General features: G+C 45.2%; 1 protein-coding gene across 1 annotated transcript in view; it reads right to left on the bottom strand.

The window, feature by feature from the left end:
• pigs (phosphatidylinositol glycan anchor biosynthesis, class S) overlaps positions 1 to 24,314 on the bottom strand; it is a 49,496-nt gene that overhangs the window by 13,036 nt on the left and 12,146 nt on the right. Inside the window, exons 4-8 of the mRNA XM_072242845.1 lie at positions 23,578 to 23,667; positions 20,938 to 21,264; positions 14,732 to 14,874; positions 8,331 to 8,445; positions 6,522 to 6,667 (exon numbers count right to left, since the gene is read on the bottom strand). Coding sequence (XP_072098946.1) covers positions 6,522 to 6,667; positions 8,331 to 8,445; positions 14,732 to 14,874; positions 20,938 to 21,264; positions 23,578 to 23,667 — 821 coding nt within the window. The remainder of the gene's footprint in view (positions 1 to 6,521; positions 6,668 to 8,330; positions 8,446 to 14,731; positions 14,875 to 20,937; positions 21,265 to 23,577; positions 23,668 to 24,314) is intronic.

Genomic DNA, 24,314 nt, shown 5'->3' with positions numbered 1-24,314 from the left:
CAGCTTTGTGGGCTGAAGGGCCTGTATTGTGCTGTAGGTTTTCTATGTCACTCTAAGATCAATCTAACCCTTCCTTCCTACACAGCCCTCCATTTTTCCACATTCCATTTGCCCATCAAAGTCTCTTAAATGTGCTTGCCTTTGGCAATATGTTCCACACACCTATCACTGTGTGTAAAAAACAAAACTACCTCTGACAACTCCCTTACACTTTCCTCCCATCACCTTAAAATCTATGGATGAGTTCCTCCACACTGCTAAGAATCCTATTAACTTTCAACTTTGCCTTCAAAATCATCCTTCCAAAGTGAATCACTTCACGTTTCTGGGTTGAATTCCGTCTGCTGTGGATTCACGGATACAATCTGGGAAGTAGTGAAACTCCTGTATTTAATGCATCCCTTTGGTCCATGATGCTTGAGGTCAGGATCACTGTCTACCACCCTCATCAGCGGCCAGAGAAGGCAACACTCCAAAGTGAAGAGAAGGAGTTCACTCTGTTCGGGATCATTCTGCTGTTATGACATTATGAATAGCATAATTGTGATGAACTAAACTGAGATCCAGTCTTCAGGAAATAAAACGCGTACAATTTCACACTGTGTGGCTGGTGAAACCCATCACTGGGTGTGGGACATCCTGATTTTGTCCCGGGGGAGACAGTAGATAAACCATTACCACAATGTTAACAGTGTATCCCTGTAATTAGTGCACAGTTCAGGACAGATCTCTTTAGTCACTGAAGCTAACACACACAAAATATTGGAGGTACTCAGGTCAGGCAGCATCTATGCAGTCAAAGTTTCTGGCTGAGACTCTTCAATCCAAAACGTTGATTGTTAATTCCCCTCCATAGATGCTGCCTGACCTGCTGAGTTCTTTCAGCATTTTGTTTGCGTTACTCTGGATTTCCAGCATCTGCAGAATCTCGTGTGTTTGCCCCTAACTGTTTGGTTGGTTGTCTGTTCATGGAGCCTGGAACAAGAGGGGTACAGACTGAGTACTTGGTCTTTGAAACAGATACCGGTATTGAATATTCAAAGGGGCTGCTAGTTGGGAGGTGTTGTCACTGTAATGTGTAATTCTGACAATATACCTGACTATATTCTAAATGAATACGTAACCCCCAGTGATCAGAGACACGTGGACCCATGAGAGCAGGTGGTGGATGGTCGTATGAGCAGCCGGTGCAAATCACAAGTCCTGGTTATGCGACCACTGACAACAGGCGGACAATCTCTGAAGAGGATACCATGGAGGAGGTAAAGCTTCAGGTCTGTATGGCCCTCAAAGGAGCCATTTTGCCAAAACTGAATACTACAAAAGGAGAGTGACTGGCCCTCCAGGCACTGCAGCAAAACACAGTCATCACGATTTCACCAACGGACAAGGGAAATGTGACGGTCCTGATGTCCTCGGAGGAATACCACAGGAAAGTCCTGGACAATCCCAACTACAGAGTTCTACAGCAGGGATTTGGTTGTGAGGATGACCTCCCTTTTTACTGAAAAAATCTGGACTGCCAGCAGACATGTTTAAGACATTTCGGTCTCAGGTGCTGGTAGCATCAAGACTTTACTGGCTCCCTAAGATAACCGAGGAGGGCTCCACACCAAGGCCTATTATCAGTGGGATAGATTCTCTGACTTACTACCTCACTAAGCATTTAATCACCTTGCTGCCTCCCTTTGTTGAGGGCTGTAGGCATCACATCACAAATTCAACCGGCTTCGTAAAAGTGGTAACATCCACAGGACATAACGGTCAGCTTCAACGTGGTGTCCCTGTTTATGAGAGTTCCCATCAAGGACAGCTTGGCCCTCCTGTGGTCAAGGTTTGATAAGGATACCATTGACCACAAGACCATTAGGTATAGGAGCAGAATTTGGTCACTTGGTGCATCGAGTCTGTTCCACCATTTTATCATGGCTGATCCAATTTTCCTCTCAGCTCCAATCTCCTGTCTTCTCCCTCTGGCTAAATAAATTCCTCCCCATCTTCACCCTCCGGCTAAAGAAATTCCTCCTCATCTCCGTTCTAAAAGGATGCCCCGCTATTCTGAGGCTGTGCCCTCCGGTCCTTCACCACCATAGGAAACATCCTCTCCACACCCACTCTATCGAGGCCTTTCACCATTCGATAGGTTTCAATGAGGTCACCCCTCACTCTTCTGAATTCTAGTGAATACAGAGCCAACAAAAGCTCTTCATGTGACAAGCCATTCAATCCTGGAATCATTTTTGTGAATCTCTTTTGAACCCTCTCCAGTTTCTGCACATCCTTTCTAAGATATGGGGCCAACACATGCTCACAGTACTCCAAGTGAGGCCTCACCAGTGCTTTATAAAGTTTCAAAATTACATCTTTGCTTTTATATTCTAGTCCTCTTGAAATGAATGCTAACATTGCATTTGCCTTCCTCACCACAGACTCAACCTGCAAATTCACCTTTTGGGAATCCTGCACAAGGACTCCCAAGCCCATCTGCATTTCAGTTTTTTGTATTTTCTCTCCATTTAGAAAATAGTCAACCCTTTCATTTTTTTCTAACAAAGTGCATAATCATACATTTCCTGACACTGTATTCCATCTGCCACTTCTTTGCCCATTCTCCTAATCTGTCCAAGTCCTTCTGTAGCCTCTCTACTTCCTCAAAACTACCTGCCCCTCCATCTATCTTCATATCGTCTGCAAACTTTGCATCAATTCCATCATATAGATCATCGACATTTAACGAAAAAAGAATCGGTCCCAACACAGATCCCCGTGGAACACCACTAGTCACCAGCAGCCAACTAGAAAGTGTCCATTTATTCCCACTCTTTGTCCCCTCTGAATAAGCCACTTAACAAACTCTGCCCCATCTAAACCTTTGGAACTAATCAGATGCCAGTTTAGGGAAGTTAAAGTCACCCATGATAACAACCCTGTTATTTTTGCACCTTTCCAAAATCTGCCTCCCAATCTGCTTCTTGGTATCTCTGGTGTACATCGACGTGCTTCTTCTATAAGAGCAACTCTGAACAGACAAACAGAGTGGCCATGGGATCATTTCTATATGGAGATCTTTGAGTTCATCAACCTTACACCCTAAATGTTTCTTCAATATATCGATGACACCTTCGTAGTGTGGCCTCACTCCAACAGTTGCAAGACCCTCTAAACAGTATACTTCCAAACATTCAATTTAATGAAGATGAAGAAGAATGGCTGTCTTCCGTTCCTGCACATTCTAATACAACACAAACTGGACAATAGCCTTGGGCATGGCATCTATCGGAAACCCACCCACACAGTCAACCTGCACAGCAGCTTTCAGTGTCCTATGGACTCAGACCCCAAGATCCCTCTGATCCTCCACACTGTCAAGAGTCTTACCATTAATACTATATTCTGCCATCATATTTAACCTACCAAAATGAACCACCTCACACTTATCTAGGTTGAACTCCATCTGCCACTTCTCAGCCCAGTTTTGCATCCTATCGATGTCCCGCTGTAACCTTGACAGCCCTCCAAACTACCCACAACACCCCCAACCTTTGTGTCATCAGCAAATTTATTACCCCATCCCTCCACTTCCTCATCCAGGTCATTTATAAAAATCACAAAGAGTAGGGGTCCCAGAACAGATCTCTGAGGCACACCACTGGTCACCAACCTCCATGCAGAATATGACTCACCTACCACCACTCTTTGCCTTCTGCGGGCAAGCCAGTTCTGGATCCACAAAGCAAGGTCCCGTTAGATCCCATGCCTCCTTACTTTCTCAATAAGCCTTGCATGAGGTACCTTATCAAATGCCTTGCTGAAATCCATATACACTACATCTACTGCTCTACCTTCATCAATGTGCTTAGACACATCTTCAAAAAATTCAATCAGGCTCGGAAAGCATGACCTGCCTTTGACAAAGCCATGCTGACTATTCCTAACCATATTATGCCTCTCCAAATGTTCATAAATCCTGCCTTTCAGGATCCTTTCCATCAACTTACCCGCCACTGAAGTAAGACTCACTGGTCTATAATTTCCTGGGCTATCTCTACTCCTTTTCATGAATAATGGAACAACATCCGTAACCCTCCAGTCCTCTGGAACCTCTCCTGTCCCCATTGATGATGCAAAGATCATTGCCAGAGGCTCAGCAATCTCCTCCCTCGCCTCCCACAGTACCCAGGGGTACATTTCATCTGGTCCCGGAGACTTATCCAACTTGATGCTTTCCCAAAGCTCCGACACATCCTCTTTCCTAATATCTGTATGCTCAAGCTCTTCAGTCCGCTGTAAGTCATCCCCACAATTGCCTAGTCCTTTTCTGTAGAGAATACTGAAGCAAAGTATTCATTAAGTACCCCTGCAGTCTCCTCCAGTTCCATACACACTTTTCCACTGTCACACTTCATTGGTCCTATTCTCTCACATCTTATCATAGAAAGACCATGGCACATGATAATGATGATGATGATATTCTAAATGTTCGAGTTAAGTAGGTGATTATAACTACAGAAACTGTAGTTTATTGTGATCTTTGTGTTGAAATATAAAACACCTTGTCAGGAGAGTGAGATTCTCTTGGAATCTCCTGGACTCTCTCTCTCTCCTGGAGATTGCTGTGTGAATAAAGACTTTTATATTTCCCACTTACAGCTTCTGTGTGACTCAGTTTTAGTCAGACACAAGTCATTCAACACCCAGAGATTATGTTCTCTGGTAGTGCAGTTCCACCCGTACACAATCCATCCAGGGTGAGATACACAGTCTGTGCCAAGCTGTCCAGAACGCAAGCAGAAATGGGAAAAGCTCAATACAGACTGGATGAGGGAGTGTGAGGGGCTGGAGGGCTGGAAGATGAAAATAAGTCCCTGGGACACATCAAAATATACAAACGAGGAATGACCTGCAGCTCAAATCAAGGTATGATTTAAAAAGCCATGGATTTTAACTCCCAAGATACCAAAACATTTAGAAAGGTTTAACTTATACAGAAGGATGGACTCCAGGCAGACCATCTCCTAAACACAAGGGATTCTGCAGATGCTGGAAATCCAAAGTAATCCACAAAATGCTGGAGAATCTCAGTAGGTCAGGCAGCATCTAAGGAGAGGTGACACGTCATTGGGATTGGAAAGGAATAAATAGTTGGCATTGCAGGCCAAGATGAAGGGTCTCAGCCCGAAACATCGACAGTTTATTCCCCTCCGTAAATGTTACCTGATCTGCTGAGTTCTCTGTGCGTTGCTCATAGGCATGGAGCTCCACGGTAGCGCAGTGCAATTACAGGTTGGGGCATTAGAGTTTGGAGTTCAATTCCAGCTTCCTCTATAAGGAAATATGAGCACGTGGCTTTCCTCTCACAGTGCAAAGACGAACTGGTTAGTGGGCTATTTCAGGTTAGAGATTGTGAGAAAGTTAAACTGTACAAGTGTAAAACTGGGCTAGAGATCAGGTGGCTTTCCATTAACTAGAAGCTTCATGAATGCCGACTGGCTGGCTGGTGGTGCAATGGCATCAGCGCTGGACTCCGAAGTGAGGGCTCCCGAGTTCAAATCCAAGTCCGGCCACCCCCTTGAGCACGCTTTCCATCCGTGCCGGGTTGAGCGTCGAGCTAGCCACTCAGCCTCGTTTAAAAAAAAGGGTTGAGTCTGGAACATTCATCTCGTGACCCGGTTAATCCAAAAGGAGACCAATCCTGACACCACGCGCCAGACAAGAATGGCTGACTGTCTGGTGCTAAAAAAAAAGTAAATGAATGCTGAGAGCTGAGTGAACGATTGGGCACACAGGAAACCTTGCTAGGCTGAAAATGCAACGTCTCTATTAAAGCACAGTGGGAAACTGAAAGCAGGAAGTTAACTTGACATCCACCCATAAGACCATATAATATAGCAGCAGAATTAGGCCATTCAGCCGATCGACTCTGCTTTGCCATTCCATCATGGCCGATGTATTATCCCGCACAACTGCAGTCTCGTCTTTTCCCCATAACCTTTGACACTCTGACTAATCAAGAACCTATAAACCTTCACTTGAAATATACCCACAGTCTGACCACCCTCTGGCTAGTGTCATCTCTGTTGGTCAGGGATATCCTATCCTGAGGCAGCGCGGTACACAGCGGTTAGCAGAGCGCTTTACAGTGCCAGTGAACAGGGCTCAATCCCCTTTGCTGTCTGTCAGGAGTTTGCACGTTTTCCCTGTGACCGCGGGGAAGCTCTGGTTTCCTCCCACATTCCAGAGACATACCGATTAGTACGCTAAGGACATGCTATGTCGGTGCTTGTGGGCTGCCCCCAGCACAATCCTCAGACTCTGCTGGTCGTTGACACAAGCAACAGATTCATCTGTGGAGGTTTCCAAACTTTTTTTACGTCAACGAGTCTCACCGTTAACTGAGGAATCCAAAGACCCCCGGTTGGGAACTCCTATGTCATTGTATGTTTTAATGTACTGTACGTGTTGCAAAAAAAGCTAATATTTAACCTTTGGATCTTTAGAACAGGTTAATTATCTGTGCTTACCAGGATTCCTCCCCAGCGGGGGCTGTGAAAGGCGTTTGACTCGACAGGAGAGCCACTGCTGTCACGGATGTACAGAGGAGAATGAGAATACTCAGGAACATAGAGAAGAAAATTCAAAACCGGATAGGATGAAGCGACATTAGATCCTGGGAATGAGTAGAGAGAAAGGTTAGTTCAGGCTTCATTGGTGGCTCTTCCCTGACTTGCTCGTAATTCTTTTGAACGACAGTATATACATCAGGAAAAATCAAATCCACCCACAAGTCTTTTCCCGTGACAGCTACCAGAATGTTATCATTCTGCAGAAAGCAATAGACATATGGGATTTGCTCATTGTTCTCACAAGAGGGAAATATCCAGTGTTGGCTCCCTGGAAAATAATCTGGATTGCCTTCACCTGCAGCTGACCCAGCGCGAGATAAGGAAATGCTGTGTGCTTGTCTGGCAGAAACGTGGTTCCAGGTCAACGTCCCATGGATCATCAATCTCCAGGCCATGTCACTCAGGGACTTTGGCTAATACTATTTTGTGACTGTATGTGCTGAATTGTAACTGCAGTGTCTGTGCTGTGTGTGACTGTATGTACTGTGTTTTGTACCTTGGTCCCAGAGGAACAATGTTTCGTTTAGCTGTATGCGTGTATAGTTGAATGACAATAAACTGAAACTTGAACGACCTACTGCATAAACACCAGAGATTCTGCAGATGTTGAAAATTCAGAGCAACACACACAAAACGCTGGAGCAAGTCAGCAGGCCAGGCAGCATCTAGGGAGAGGAATAAACAGTCGATGTTTGGGCAGAGACCCTTTATCAGGACTGAGGACACAAGCCAGAATAAGGCGGGGTGAGAGGGAGGAGCACAAGTTGACAGGTGATAGGTGAGACCAGGTGAGGGGGAAGGTGGGTGGTGAGGGAGGGGACAATAAAGTAAGAAGCTGGGGAGGGATACGTGGAAGGGGTAAAAGGCTGAAGAAGGAATCTGATAGAAGAGGGTAGTGGACCATAGAAGAACAGGAAGGAGGAGGGGAACTGAGGGAGATGATGGGCAGGTAAGGAGAAGGGATGAGAGGGGAACCAGAAAGGAGAATAAAGAAAGAGAGGGAGGGAAAACAATTACCATAAGTTTGATACATTGAAGTTAGATAAATCCTAAGAGTGGCCTCATCGTGGCAGTAGAGGACGTCATGGACAGATGTGTCGGAATGGGAATGGGAAGTAAAATCGAAATGAGATCCTTGGGGAGATACAGTGTGTTGTGGGGGACAGAGCAAACTCTATGGCACTTCCTCACAATCACAGGAAGGAAAAGAGGGGAAAAGAAAAAAAGAGAAACAGATGAAGGAGAAAAGTAAGGAAAGGAAGAAAAGTCCATTGTATGCTCAGAGGCCAGGACGGGGCCTGTCGAAGGTTATTGTTGAGAATAAAAGCTGTGTACTGGTTTCATTCTCCTTTACATTTGTTCACTGGAGACGACATTGAACAATCTTGAATCCTGGCACGAACGGAAGAGTGGCTGGCGAGTGACCACCACAGGGACTGTTGTGGGCTCTCTACAGATTATGGTACATTTAAATCCCTCGGTAAAGGCTGCAAAATCCAACTGGAATGGATGGGGTTTCTTATGGGTAAAGGCAGGACAGACTAGGCTTGCTACTGTTGGATGTTAGAGATGTGACAGACATCTCGATCTGTATGTTCGTATAAATGTTCAGGCGGCGTGGGAGTGTAGTGGCTAGTTAATCTCTTTAATCTGAAATACTACATTCATGTCCTGGAACATTCTTCAGCAGGCTGACTATATTCTTACCGAGTTTGGCCTCGACTGGATTGATCACATGGGACAAGCTGTCCTCAGCCAGTGAGAAGCTGGATGAAGTTTTATTGAAGCGCGGGGTCACTCCAAGAACCGCATAGTAGAGTATCTGTAACGAGAGCCAGGTTCAGTCAGAAGCAATCGTTCGCACTAAACTCAAAACTAACAATGATGAAGGTCATGAACCTGCCAGTTGCAAACCAAAGTAAATTCATTATCAAGGTACATAAATGTCATCATATACAACCCTGAGATTCATTTCCTTGTGGGCATTCACTGCACATACAAAAAAAGAAAAATAGTAATAAACAAGAAATATCGAGAGCATGAGATGAAGAGTCTGTGAAAGTAGTCTTTGGGTTGTGGGAACATTTTCAGTGTTGGGCTGATTTGGGAAGGTCAGGTATGGACTGAAACATACCTGTGAGGTCCAGGCCCAGAGTGTATCAACGCAACAGGGCCTGGGTCTTAGTGCGACAAACGACCTGATGTGTGTACAGTTTAAACACCAGACCAGATGGATTGGTATCGGGACGAGGAGGGAGGATCAGGCCAATTCTGTTCGCTGCTCCATGACGTTTACTTCACTCTTCACTGAGCTGAGGCCGAGGCTGTGAGCCTGCTCCGGGCTTTGTGTCTGCGGGTTCTGCGACATTTACTCTTCCTCACTCTGAGCTGAGGCTGAGGCTGTGGGCCTACTCCGGGCTTCGTGTCTGTGGGCTCTGCGATATTTACTCTGCCTCACTCTGAGCTGAGGCTGAGGGCTGTGGGCCTGCTCCGGGCTTCATCTCTGTGGGTTCTGTGACATTTATCTGTCTCACTCTGAGCTGAGGCTGAGACTGAGGCTGTGGCTTAGGCCGAGGCTGTGAGCCTGCTCCGGGCTTCGTGTCTGCAGGCTCTGCGACATTTATCTGTCTCACTCTGAGCTGAGGCTGTGGCTGAGGCTGAGGGCTGTGGGCCTGCTCTGGGCTTTGTGTCTGCAGGCTCTGCGACATTTACTCTGCCTCACTCTGAGCTGAGGCTGAGACTGAGACTGAGGCTGTGGGCTGTGGGCCTGCTCTGGGCTTCGTGTCTGTGGGTTCTGTGACATTTATCTGTCTCACTCTGAGCTGAGGCAGTGGGCCTGCTCCAGGCTTCATGTCTGAGGACTGAAGATATGTTTGTTTAAGGAATTATCAGAAGGTACCAGTAGAGACAATGAACAAAATCACTGTAGTGTACAGGATGACCTGTGGAGAATGCAACAAGGACTACGTCACCCAGACAAGACATTTACAGGAACACAAACTGGCAGTGCGGAGACCTGATCCACTGTCACTGATCTCACTACATGAAGACCAAGAAGGACACTACTTTAACTGGGATACATAGAAAACATAGAAACATAGAAAATAGGTGCAGGAGTAGGCCATTCGGCCCTTCGAGCCTGCACCGCCATTTATTATAATCATGGCTGATCATCCAACTCAGAACCCTGCACCAGCCTTCCCTCCATACCCTCTGATCCCCCTAGCCACAAGGGCCATATCTAACTCCCTCTTAAATATAGCCAATGAACTGGCCTCAACTGTTTCCTGTGGCAGAGAATTCCACAGATTCACCACTCTCTGAGTGAAGAAGTTTTTCCTAATCTCAGTCCTAAAAGGCTTCCCCTCTATCCTCAAACTGTGACCCCTCGTTCTGGACTTCCCCAATATCGGGAACAATCTTCCTGCATCTAGCCTGTCCAATCCCTTTAGGATTTTATACGTTTCAATCACATCCCCCCTCAATCTTCTAAATTCCAACGAGTACAAGCCTAGTTCATCCAGTCATTCTTCATATGAAAGTCCTGCCATCCCAGGAATCAATCTGGTGAACCTTCTTTGTACTCCCTCTATGGCAAGGATGTCTTTCCTCAGATTAGGGGACCAAAACTGCACACAATACTCCAGGTGTGGTCTCACCAAGGCCTTGTACAACTGCAGTAGTACCTCCCTGCTCCTGTACTCGAATCCTCTCGCTATAAATGCCAGCATACCATTCGCCTTTTTCACCGCCTGCTGTACCTGCATGCCCACTTTCAATGACTGGTGTATAATGACACCCAGGTCTCGTTGCACCTCCCCTTTTCCTAATCGGCCACCATTCAGATAATAATCTGTTTTCCTATTTTTGCCACCAAAGTGGATAACTTCACATTTATCAACATTAAATTGCATCTGCCATGAATTTGCCCACTCACCCAACCTATCCAAGTCACCCTGCATCCTCTTCGCATCCTCCTCACAGCTAACACTGCCACCCAGCTTCGTGTCATCTGCAAACTTGGAGATGCTGTATTTAATTCTCTCATCCAAGTCATTAATATATATTGTAAACAACTGGGGTCCCAGCACTGAGCCTTGCGGTACCCCACTAGTCACTGCCAGCCATTCTGAAAAGGTCCCGTTTATTCCCACTCTTTGCTTCCTGTCTGCCAACCAATTCTCTATCCACATCAATACCTTACCCACAATACCGTGTGCTTTAAGTTTGCACACTAATCTCCTGTGTGGGACCTTGTTAAAAGCCTTTTGAAAATCCAAATATACCACATCCACTGGTTCTCCCCTATCCACTCTACTAGTTACATCCTCAAAAAATTCTATGAGATTCGTCAGACATGATTTTCCTTTCACAAATCCATGCTGACTTTGTCCGATGATTTCACCGCTTTCCAAATGTGCTGTTATCACATCTTTGATAACTGACTCCAGCAGTTTCCCCACCACTGACGTTAGGCTAACCAGTCTATAATTCCCCGGTTTCTCTCTCCCTCCTTTTTTAAAAAGTGGGGTTACATTAGCCACCCTCCAATCCTCAGGAACTAGTCCAGAATCTAAAGAGTTTTGAAAAATTATCACTAATGCATCCACTATTTCTTGGGCTACTTCCTTAAGCATTCTGGGATGCAGACCATCTGGCCCTGGGGATTTATCTGCCTTTAATTCCTTCAATTTACCTAACACCACTTCCCTATTAACATGTATTTCACTCAGTTCCTCCATCTCACTGGACCCTCTGTCCCCTACTATTTCTGGAAGATTATTTATGTCCTCCTTAGTGAAGACAGAACCAAAGTAGTTATTCAATTGGTCTGCCATGTCCTTGCTCCCCATAATCAATTCACCTGTTTCTGTCTGTAGGGGACCTACATTTGTCTTTACCAGTCTTTTCCTTTTTACATATCTATAAAAGCTTTTACAGTCAGCCAGACCTGGTGCAGCCAAACATGAAGCAGGCATGAGAACTTCTAGAAGCGTGGTTCTCTGCTGATAACAAACATATCGAAATAGGCGCCAACTACAAACCTCCAAGAGCCAAAGAAAAGCAAGCCAATAGAATTCAAAGGACAATTGCAGGGTTAGCCAATCAGACCAAGGCAAACAAATGGGGGCGGAGGGTGGCTATATAATCACAAGGACTCCCAGACAGAAACACCAACAGTTGTGCACAGGGATGTCACCTTGACTGGTGATGAAACATCTACAAGCTAACTGGGGAGGAGTAACACCGTCGAAGGGACAACACTGGGGAGGAGTAACACCGTCGAAGGGACAACACTGGGGAGGAGTGACACCGTCGAAGGGACAACACTGGGGAGGAGTGACACTGTCGAAGGGACAACACTGGGGAGGAGTGACACTGTCGAAGGGACAACACTGGAGAGGAGTGACACTGTCGAAGGGACAACACTGGGGAGGAGTGACACTGTCGAAGGGACAACACTGGGGAGGAGTGACACTGTCGAAGGGACAACACTGGGGAGGAGTAACACTGGCGAAGGGACAACACTGTGGAGGAATAACACTGTCAGAAGGCAGCACTGAGGAGGCACCTCAATGTTAGAGTGGGTATATTGTCACAGGGTCAGCACTGAGAGAGCTTCTCAGTGTTAGGAGGGGAGGCCTGAACGAGTGATGACCTGTTGGGCAGGTGGGGGAGGGTTCCTGTGAATTCACTGCACCGTCAGGTGTTTGACAGGAATGCAGGTTGCTGCTTGTCATCTGAAAAAGTGAGTTCACCCGGTATCACATCTTCAGCAAACATATGTCAGAGGAATGGAGACACAGAGTGTGCAGATGCCAGAAACTGGAGCTACGCTCAATTTGCTGGAGAAACTCCGCAGGTCGAGCTGTATTAAGCAGATGCTGAGGTCCTCCACGAGATTGTTTGGTGTTATGTAAACAAAGTGAACTGATCTGCTGCTTTACTGTTTTCATGAATTCTGAATGCTGTCAAACTTCACAACATTAGCAATCGAGATTTTCTACAATTCACTTCGCAAGGGTGAACCTGAAGGCAGAACACAGGGTTAATGGCAGGATTCTTGGCAACGTGGAGGAACACACACTTTGAGATCCCTCAAAGTTTCTGCACAAGCTGACAGGGCGTATTAGCCTTCATTAGTTGGGGGACTGAGTAACGAGAGACATGAAGTAATGTTGCATCTCTATAAAACCCCGGTTAGATCACACTTGGAATATTGTCTTCATTTCTGGTCCCCTCCTTATAGGAAGGATTGTGGTAGCTTTAGAGATGGTGCAGAGGAGATTTTCCAGGATGCTGCCTGGACGAGAGAGCTTGTCTTATGAGAATAGGCTGAGTGAGCTAGGGCTTTTCTCTTTGGAGCAAAGGAGGATGAGCGGTGACTTGATAGAGGAGTACAAGATGATGGGAGGCATAGATCTGGTGGACAGACAGAGACTTTTTCCCACGGTGGAGACGGCCATTACGAGGGGACATAATTTTAAGGAGGTCAGAGGAACGTATCGGGCGGGGGGAGGTGTCAGAGGTAGTTTGTTTGTTTTTTTTTACACAGAGTGGTGAGCGTGTAGAACGCGCTGCCGGGGGTGATGCTAGAGGCAGATACATCAGGGACATTTAAGAGACTTTTAGATAGGTACATGGATGATAGACAAGTGGAGGGTTATGTGGGAGGGAAGGGTTAGATTGATCTTGGAAAAGGTTAAAAAGCTGGCACAACATCATGGGCCACAGGGCCTGTGTTGCTCTGCACTGTTCTATATTCTATTACAAGTGTGTCTGCTCTTCAAAGAAGTACTTAATCGATTTTGAAATGCATTAGGAAGCATAAAGCTGTATAAGCATGATATAAATCAAAGCCGAGCTTTCCTAACGATTATTATTTATTTATAGAGCTCTTTTCATACAGACCATGTAGTTCAACACACTTTACATCGGAATTAAGTGCAAACCTAAAAGTACAATTAAAACTCAGGAAAATAAAAGACCAAAAGCTGCTATCTGTAAGCAAAGTTAAATAAACAGGTTTCGAGCTAGCGTTTAAAAGCATCAACTGAGTCTGCATCCCTTACAGTTTTAGGTATTGAGTTCCAGGTTAGGAATTTAGTTCAAAAATGCTGACCTGTCAATTAGCTTTTGAGGGAGATTGATTAAATTTAAGAGACCAGCAGATGAAGATCTGAGAGCTCGAGCAGGATTCTAAAACAAAAACAATTCTGTGATGTACTCTACTCCCAGACCATTGAGAGCTTTAAAAACAAGTAAGCACACTTTAAAATCAATTCTAAATGACACAGGAAGCCAACGCAGAGTAGTTAGGAAGAGAATATGTTCCTCATCCTGGTTTTAGTTAAAAGTCTAACAGCGGCATTCTGAATGGGTTGAAGTTTGTCAATAGATTGCATTGGAAGGCCTGTGAAATGTGCATTGCAATAATCTCTCTCTGACAGTGGTGTCTGAAAAGAGGATGCTGTCTAAGTTGCATGCCATCTTGGACAATGTCTCCCATCCACTACATAATGTACTGGGTGGGCACAGGAGTACATTCAGCCAGAGACTCATTCCACCGAGATGCAGCACAGAGCGTCATAGGAAGTCATTCCTGCCTGTGGCCATCAAACTTTACAACTCCTCCCTTGGAGGGTCAGACACCCTGAGCCATAGGCTGGTCCTGGACTTATTTCCTGGCATAATTTACATATTACTATTTAACTATTTATGGTTTTATTATACTATTTTATTATTTATGGTGCAACTGTAACGAAAACCAATTTCCCCCGGGATCTATAAAGTATGACTATGACTATATCCGATATGCAACCTTGAATTAGATTTGCAACATCATTACATGACGGAAATGGATGTACCTTTGCAATATTTAAATGTACAGATGTTGCTGTGGTCTCTTACTTTATGTGGAATTTAAAACTCAGCCAGGCTTGTTACTTCCGATTGTACAAGAGGTGCCAGGTTCCCAAGTTTATCAAGACATTTATCTCTTGTGGAGCTGCCTGATGTCCCTCTCCAGCCAGGATGCCTCGCACACTGACGGCAGCAGACACCAATGCCACACTGACATCTTGGAGGTCTCATTAACTCAGTCTTACCTGAGAGTCTACGGAAAAGTTGGCAACGAATGACAGCTTGTCCAGGAAGGGCTGCACGTAATTATTCACAGCTCGTTCAATATCCCAACAGATGTCATGGGACTTGGGATCAGGGTTCAACAGACTGAAGGTGATTTCGTATCCTGGCAAAGAATAAAGGAAGCAGAAATTCAAATGGCCCACACATCCAGACAAACCAGTCACCTTCTGCAAGGTACACGCTGCAGCTAACTATGGTCATACACTCAGTGGCCATTTCATTAGGTGTACCAGCTCGTTAATGCAAGTATCTAATAGCCAATTATGTGGTAGCAACTCAATGCATAAAAGAAGAGGTTGCATTGTTGTTCAGACCAAACATTAGAACGGGGAAGAAACATGATCTAAGAGATTGATTGTTCATGCCAGACGGGGTGGTTTGAGTATCTCAAAAACTGCTGATCTCCTGGGATTTTCATGCACAACAGTCTCCGGAGTTTACAGAGAGTGGCGTGAAGAACAAAAAACATGCAGTGAGCAGCAGTTCTGTGGGCAAAAACACCTCGTTGATAAGTGACGTCAGAGGAGAGTGGCCAGGCTAGTTCAAGCTGACAGGAAGGCCACAGTAACTGAAATAACCACGTACTACAACAGTGGTGTGCAGAAGAGCATCTCTGAACGCAGAATGTGTTGAACCTTGACGTGGACGGGCTCCAGCAGCAGAAGACCATGAACAGACAGGAGGCACCAAATAAAGTGGCCACAGAGTGTATTCAAGCAAATATCGGTGATGTTGTTTATAATGTGGAAGTTGTAGCAAAGCAAGGGTTAAGATAATGTCCAGGCAAAGACAGATTGCAGATAGAGTGCACACAGCCCAGGAAAGGGAGGTCTCTGAAGAGCATGGGGACCAGAGCCGTTTGGTGTATGCAGATGAGATAAGGATGTTGGTCAGGTACTTTACTAATTCTGAAGTATTATTGGCCATAAACGTGCTGATGCTATTGGCTATAATACCTGCATTGTTGTAGTGTGATTAGTGATTGATCAGCCAATAAGGAATTTGAACATCCAGTTGGCCAGTATCTGTATCCAACTGGTTTACTCTGTATAAAGATGCCATTTCTTTGTTAAACTTTAGAACAGATTGGTGACAGGGGCCGGGTTGTTCTCCGTGTACGCAGGTAAATAAAGTCTGATTGAGGAACCAGTGTGAGTTTTCCGAGTCCAGTTAATCGGTGGTGACAAAACACCAGTTCCTTTACCTTGCTAACAAGGTTGACAGTACTCTCTCTATAGCTACCACATTCGTCCTGCAGTGTCGTGTGCAGAGCTGTACACAACACTTCCAATGCACGACGTCTTAGTGAGGTTGTTTTGACATGCTAGCTAAGGAGAAGAGTGATCTTCTCTAGTTCAGTTTTTATTTCAACCTATCCTGTCTGCCTGAGAGCACATCACCTTTACATTGACAATAAACTGGACTGGTCTAAGAACACTGAGGCTGTCTACAAGAAGGGTCAGAGCCATCTCTATTTCCTGAGGAGACTGAGGTCCTTTAACATCTGCCGGACGATGCTGAGGATGTTCTACGAGTCTGTGGTGGCCAGTGCGATCATGTTTGCTGTTGTGTGCTGGGGCAGCAGGTTGAGGGTAGCAGACACCAACAGAATCAACAAACTCATTCATAAGGCCAGTGATGTTGTGGGGATGGAACTGGACTCTCTCACAGTGGTGTCTGAAAAGAGGATGCTGTCTAAGTTGCATGCCATCTTGGACAATGTCTCCCATCCACTACATAATATACTGGGTGGGCACAGGAGTACATTCAGCCAGAGACTCATTCCACCGAGATGCAACACAGAGCGTCATTCCTGCCTGTGCCATCAAACTTTACAATTCTTCCCTTGGAGGGTCAGACACCCTGAGTCAATAGGCTGGTCCTGGACTTATTTCATAATTTACTGGCATAATTTACATATTACTATTTAACTATTTATTACTATTTTTCTATTACTAGTTATTATTTATGGTGCAACTGCAACGAAAACCAATTTCCCCCGGGATCAATAAAGTATGACTATGACTATGACTATGACAAATGGTAACTTTCCTCTTCAGTGGTAACAAACACACTAGGGCAGTAGGGTAACAGGGTAACAAACACACTGGGACAGCAGAGTAACAGGGTAACAAACACACTCGGGTAGTGTGTAGCAGAGTGGTTCGGATAACGCTATCACAGCACCAGACACCCAGGTTCAATTTCTGATGCTGCCTGTAAGAAGTTCCTCCCACTTTCTAAAGACATACGAGTTAGGAGGTTAATTGGTCACATGGGAGTAAATGAGCAGTGCGGAAGCAGACTCGTTGGGCTGGTAGGACCTGTTACCACGTTGTATACATGGATGACAGAAAATGGAGGGTTCTGTGGGAGGGAAGGGTTAGATTGATCTTGAAGTAGGTTAAAAGGTTAACACAACATTGTGGGCCGAAGGGCCTGTACTGTGCTGTACTGTTCTCTGTCATCATCATCATCATCATGTACCCTGTTTATATTTTTCCGTCACCATGATTGCTCTTGGCAGATTTTTTCCAGAGAAATGCTTTACCGTTGCCTTCTTCTGGGCAGTGTCTTTACAAGACGGGTGACCCCAGCCATTATCAATACACTTCAGAGATTGTCTGCCTGGTATCAGTGGTCGCATAATCAGGACTTGTGATAAGTACCAGCTGCTCACCTGACCATTCCACCATCTGAACCCATGTGTTCACGTGGCCTTGCCCAAGGGTGACCTGCAGGTTAGTGGATGGAAGGAGTGCCTTATATCTCCTCTGGTAGAGACGTATCTCCATCCTGCCTCCCTATGTTCTAAGTATCTCCACGTGAAAACAAAACAACCGACAATAGACAATAGACAATAGGTGCAGGAGTAGGCCATTCGGCCGTTCGAGCCAGCACCGCCATTCACTGTGATCGTGGCTGATCATCCACAATCAGTGCCCTGTTCCTGCCTTCTCCCCAGAACCTTTGACTCTGCTATCTTTAACAGCTCTATCTAACTCTTTCTTGAAAGAATCTAGAGAATTGGCCTGCACCGCCTTCTGAGGCAGAGCATTCCACAGATCTACAACCCTCTGTGTGAAAAAGTTTTTCCTCGACTCCATTCTAAATGGTCTACCCCTTATTCTTAAACTGTGGCCTCTGGTTCTGGACTCCCCCAACATCAGGAACATGTTTCCTGCCTCTAGCATGTCCAATCCCTTAATAATCTTATATGTTTCAATCAGATCCCCTCTCAGCCTTCTAAATTCCAGTGTATACAAGCCCAGTCGCTCCAATCTTTCAACATATGACAGTCTCGCCATCCCGGGAATTAACCTCGTGAACCTACACTGCACTCCCTCAATAGCTAGAATGTCCTTCCTCAAATTTGGAGACCAAAACTATACACAATACTCCAAGTGTGGTCTCACCAGGGCCCTGTACAACTGCAGAAGGACCTCTTTGCTCCTATACTCAACTCCCCTCGTTATGAAGGCCAGCATGCCATTATCTTTCTTCACTGCCTGCTGTACCTGCATGCTTACTTTCAGTGACTGATGAACAAGAACACCCAGATCTCATTGTACTTCCCCTTTTCCTAACTTGACACCATTCAGATAGTAATCTGCCTTCCTGTTCTTGCCACCAAAGTGGATAACCTCACATTTATCTACATTAAACTGCATCTGCCATGCATCTGCCCACTCACCCAACCTATCCAAGTCACCTTGCACTCTCATAACATCCTCCCCACGTTTCACACTCCCACCCAGCTTTGTGTCATCTGCAAATTTGCTAATGTTACTTTTAATCCCTTCATCTAAATCATTAATGTATATTGTAAATAGCTGCGGTCTCAGCACCAAGCCTTGCGGTACCCCACTAGTCACTGCCTGCCATTCTGAAAAGGACCCATTAATCCCTACTCTTTGTTTGCTGTCTGCCAACCAATTTTCTATCCATGTCAGTACCCTACCCCCAATACCATGTGCTCTAATTTTGCCCACGAACCTCCTATGTGGGACCTTATCAAAGGCTTTCTGAAAGTGCAGGTACACTACATTCACTGGCTTTCCCATGTCCATTTTCATAGTTACATTCTCAAAAAATTCCAGAAGATTAGTTAAGCATGATTTCCCCTTCGTAAATCCATGCTGACTCGGACCTATCCTGCCACTGCTATCCAAATATGCCGCTATTTCATCTTTTATAATTGATTCCAGCATCTTCCCCACCACTGATGTCAGACTAACTGGTCTATAATTGCCTGTTTTCTCTCTCCCTCCTTTCTTAAAAAGTGGGATAACATTAGTTACCCTCCAATCTGCAGGAACTGATCCTGAATCTATAGAACATTGGAAAGTGATTACCAATGCGTCCACGATTTCTAGAGCCACCTCCTTAAGTACTTGCAACACTGTGTGTCCGACAGAGTGATCAGCAGCACTGGGGCTCCACAGGGGACTGTCTTGTCTCCCTTTCTCTTCACCATTTACACCTTGGACTTCAACTACTGCACAGAGTCTTGTCATCTTCAGAAGTTTTCTGATGACTCTGCCATAGTTGGATGCATCAGCAAGGGAGAAGAGGCTGAGTATAGGGCTATGGTAGGAAACTTTGTCACATGGTGTGAGCAGAATTATCTGCAGCTTAATGTGAAAATGACTAAGAAGCTGGTGGTAGACCTGAGGAGGGCTAAGGCACCGGTGACCCCTGTTTCCATCCAGGGGGTCAGTATGAACATGGTGGAAGATTACAAATACCTGGGGATACGAATTGACAATAAACTGGACTGGTCAAAGAACGCTGAGGCTGTCTACAAGAAGGGTCAGAGCCGTCTCTTTTTCCTGAGGAGACTGAGGTCCTTTAACATCTGTCGGATGATGCTGAGGATGTTCTACGATTCTGTGGTGGCCAGTGCGATCATGTTTGCTGTTGTATGCTGGGGCAGCAGGCTGAGGGTAGCAGACACCAACAGAATCAACAAACTCATTCGTAAGGCCAGTGATATTGTGGGGATGGAACTGGACTCTCTGATGGTGGTGTCTGAAAACAGGATGCTGTCCAAGTTGCATGTCATCTTGGACAATGTCTCCCATCCACTACATAATATACTGGTTGGGCACAGGAGTAGATTCAGCCAGAGACTCATTCCACCAAGATGCAACACAGAGCGTCATAGGAAGTCATTCCTGCCTGTGGCCATCAAACTTTACAACTCCTCCCTTGGAGGGTCAGACACCCTGAGCCAATAGGCTGGTCCTGGATTTATTTCCTGGCATAATTTACATATTACAATTTAACTATTTATGGTTTTATTACTATTTAATTATTTATGGTGCAACTGTAACAAAAACCAATTCCCCCCCCCCCGGGATCAATAAAGTATGACTGTGACTATGACTACCCTGGGATGCAGACCATCAGGCCCTGGGGATTTATCAGCCTTCAGTCCCATCAGTTTCCCCAACACCATTTTCTGCCTGATGCGAACTTTCTTCAGTTCCTCTGTTACCCCAGGTCCTCTGGCCACTATTACATCTGGGAGATTGTTTGTGTCTTCCCTAGTGAAGACAGATCCAAAGTACCTGTTCAGCTTGTCTGCCATTTCTTTGTTCCCCATAATAATTTCACCCGTTTCTGTCTTCAAGGGCCCAACTTTGGTCGTAACTAATTTTTTCCTCTTCACATACCTAAAGAAGCTTTTACTATCCTCCTTTATATTCTTGGCTAGCTTACCTTCGTACCTCATCTTTTCTCCCCGTATTGCCTTTTTAGTTACCTCCTGTTGCTCCTTAAAAGTCTCCCAATCCTCTGGCTTCCCACTCATCCTTGCTATGTTATACTTCCTCTCTTTTATTCTTATACTGTCCTTGACTTCCCTTGTCATCCACAGTCGCCCCTTACTCCCCTTAGAATCTTTCTTCCTCTTTGGAATGAACTGATCGTGCACCTTCTGTATTATTCCCAGAAATACCTGCCATTGTTGTTCCACTGTCAAACAAACAAAACAAACATTAGTCAGAATGTAGGTCAGCAGCCTGTCTGATCGCACGGTTATAAATGAGGTTACAATGATGCCTGTTCTTGGGGAAGGCACTAGAGTAATGAGCAGCAGCCTCTGTGTGGAAGAGCAGGTACAGTCAATCACCAACGGCGGAAAGCAAGAAGTTGTTCTCACCGAGACTGGATTTGAATGCTGTTGAAGTCGCTGTGAAGCTGTCGGCGCCGAAGGTTCCCGAGGGAACGCGGTTGGACAATGCGGCGACCACCATATCGTCGGTGAAGGACACCATCTGCAGGATCTCCTCAATGCCGTCATCGATGTCCCGGAGCACATCCTGCACGCTGTGCGAGCCGGTCACTGGAGAGCGTAGCAAGCTGGCCCTGTGCTTCCCGATGTAAACCCTGACTTCATCTGGCATCAGCTGGGAATCCGTGGGCACAACATAGATCACTACCGAACCCGCTGGGCTCTCGTAAACCTGCGATAAGGTGACAAATGCCCCTGAAAATACAAGAGGGAGCAGTTAGAACATAGAACATACAGCCCAGGAAACGGCCCTTCGACCCACAATGTTGTGACAAACCAATTAAATCAGTAATCAAATGGCCAACTAAACTAATCCCCTGTGCCTACACAATGTCCACATCCACATGCCTATTTAAACATCCCTAAAGAGTCCCTAATGTTTCGGCCTCGACCACCACCCCAGGCAGTACATTCCAGGCACCCACCACTCTCTGGGAAAAAGATTGTCCCTCACATCTCCTTTGAAATTACCCCCTCTCACCTTAAATGCGTGCCCTCTGGTATTAGACACTGGGAAAAAGATACCAGTGTGGTGGTTAAATTAATGGTCAGCGGCTTAGACCACAAATTCAAGTCCCATCAAGACAGTTGGGGAATTAAAATTCAAGCAATTAAAGTATGAGAGATCATCCTGGAGTTATGACATTATGGATAGAATAATTATGGATTAATTAAAATTGCAAACAGTTTTTGAAAAATAAAACCTGTGTACAATTTAATGGGACATAAACAGAAGAGATTCTGCAGATGCTGGAAATCCAGAGAAAAACACACAAAATGCTGGAGGAACTCAGCAGGCCAGGCAGCATCTATAGAGGGGCATGAAGAGTGGACGTTTTGGGCTGAGACCCTTCATCAGGACTTGAGTAATGGGACATTCTGAGCTTTTCCCCATTGAAACTCCATAGGGGAATCTTCATAGGTGAACATTCCTGCTATTAACTCATTGTTAAAGTTACATATAGATCCTCGTCACTTAACACACAGTTCGGGACAGAGCAACACACAAAATGCTGGAGGAACTCAGCAGGCCAGGCAATATCTATGGAAAACAGTAAAAATAGCTGACCTTTTGGGCCAAGGCCCTTCATCACACCAACTGAAGAAAAAAAGATGAGGAGGAGGAGTTTTTTTCTTTCTTTCTCCAGTCCTGATGAAGGGTCTTGGCCCAAAACATTGACTGTATTCTTTTCCATAGATGCTGAGTTCCTCCAGTAGTTTGTGTATGTTGTTGGATTCATAGCATCTGCGGATTTTCTTGTTTGTTCGGGACAGATCTGTTTGGTCACTGAACCTAACGCCCAAAATGCTGGAGGAACTCAGCAGATCAGGCAGCATACATGGAGAGCCGGCATTTCAGGCTGAAACACTTCAATCCGAGACGATGACTGTTTATTCCCCTCTGTAGATGCTACCTGACCTGCTCAATTCCTCCAGCATTTTATGTGTGTTAGTCTAGATTTCCAGCATCTCTTGTGTTTGTCCCTTAGTCTTCTAGTTAACTGTATATTTATGCAGCCTCCCTGAAAGCTGGAACAAAAAGGGTACAGACTGAGTACTTGGCTTTTAAAACAGACACCAGTATTGAATATTCAAAGGAGTTCTCCTAGTTGAGATGGGCTATCATTGTAAATAAATAATTCTATAAATTTACCTGACTATATTCTAAATGTTAAAGTTAAGTATGTGATTATAACTACAGAAACTGTAGTTTGTTTATTGTGATTTTTGTGTTGAAGTATAAAACATCTTGCCAGGAGAGAGAGATTCTCTTGGAATCTCCTGGACTTTCTCTCTCCTGTGCGAATAACAACTTTTATATTTCCCACTTACAGCTTCTGTGTGACTCAGTTTTAGTCAGACACAACTTAAACAAATCTTAAATTTGAATATGGAAAATCTCAGCAATGGTCACCCAGAAAGAATCAAAAACTGGTTCAACAATGCACTGACAGAGAAAGTATGATATCCTTAAATAGAATGAGTTACTCTGACTGCAAGGTTTTTATTTAGAGATACAACATGTTAACAGGCAATTTCACCCAACTACACCCATGTGACCTTTGGAGTGTGGGAGGAATCGCAGGACGATGAGAAGCGCCTTGATAGGTGTGCCAGATTATAAGAGGTATAGGTCGAGTGAACAGAGACCTTTTCCCAGGGTGGCAATGGCTCACCAGGGGGCATAATTTTAAGGTGATTGGAGGAAAGTATAGTGGGGGTGTCCGAGGTAGTTTTTTTACAGAGTGGTGGGTGTGTGCGATGTGCTGCCGGGGTGGTGGTAGAGGCAGATACATTGGAGGCATTTAAGTAACTCTTAGACAGGAACATGGATGATAGAAAAATGGAGGGCTAAGTGGGAGGGAAGGGTTAGATCGGTCTTGGAGTAGGTTATTAGGACGGCACAACATTGTGGGCCAAAGGGCCTGTACTGTGCTGAACTGGAAATGTTCTATGACATCCATCAGAGAAAGTACTACTATCAGATTTGAGACATGTAACCTATACCTTCCACACTTTTGCTCATTAAGGCATCTTGTTCTAGCCCAGTTACAGCTCTGTATGTCTTCTCATACCGGTACTTCAAGCCTGTTTTACCTGTGAGGCAGACAGAACAAGGATTAAAACTTTGCTAAATTCCAAATTTCAAATTGTACGAGAATCAGATGGTGATAATCCTTATCTCTGACTCCAGTACCCACATAAGTAACCTTTCTCCTGGCTTCCGGCCACGAGTAGATGCATGGAGTCAACAACTACACAGCTGAGAAGAGGTCCAGGAACTGTGGCCTGGGACACTCAGGTCAAAGGTGAGCTTACTGTCAGAAGCACGAGAGCACCACTGAGCACATCTTAGATTTTTAGATTATGAGGACACTCAGTCCTCGCTTATTGTCATTTAGAAATGCATGCATTAAGAAATGATACAATGTTCCTCCAGTATGATATCACAGAAACACAGAACAGACCAAGACTAAAACTGACAAAAACCACATAACTATAACATATAGTTACAACCGTGCAAAGCAATATCATAGTTGATAAAGAGCAGACCATGGGCACGGTAAAAAATAAGTCTCAAGTCCCGATAGCCCCAACATCTCACGCAGACGGTAGAAGGGAGAAACTCTCCCTGCCATGAACCTCCAGCGCCACAAACTTGCCGATGCAGCACCCTGGAAGCACCCGACCACAGCCGACTCTAAGTCCATCCGAAAACTTTGAGCCTCCGACCAGCCCTCCGT

This window comes from Mobula birostris, chromosome 25 (assembly GCF_030028105.1).
Source record: "Mobula birostris isolate sMobBir1 chromosome 25, sMobBir1.hap1, whole genome shotgun sequence".
In the NCBI taxonomy this organism is placed as follows: Eukaryota; Metazoa; Chordata; class Chondrichthyes; order Myliobatiformes; family Myliobatidae; genus Mobula; species Mobula birostris.
Note: the sequence above shows the minus strand (reverse complement) of the source record. Positions and strands in the feature narration are given on the sequence as shown.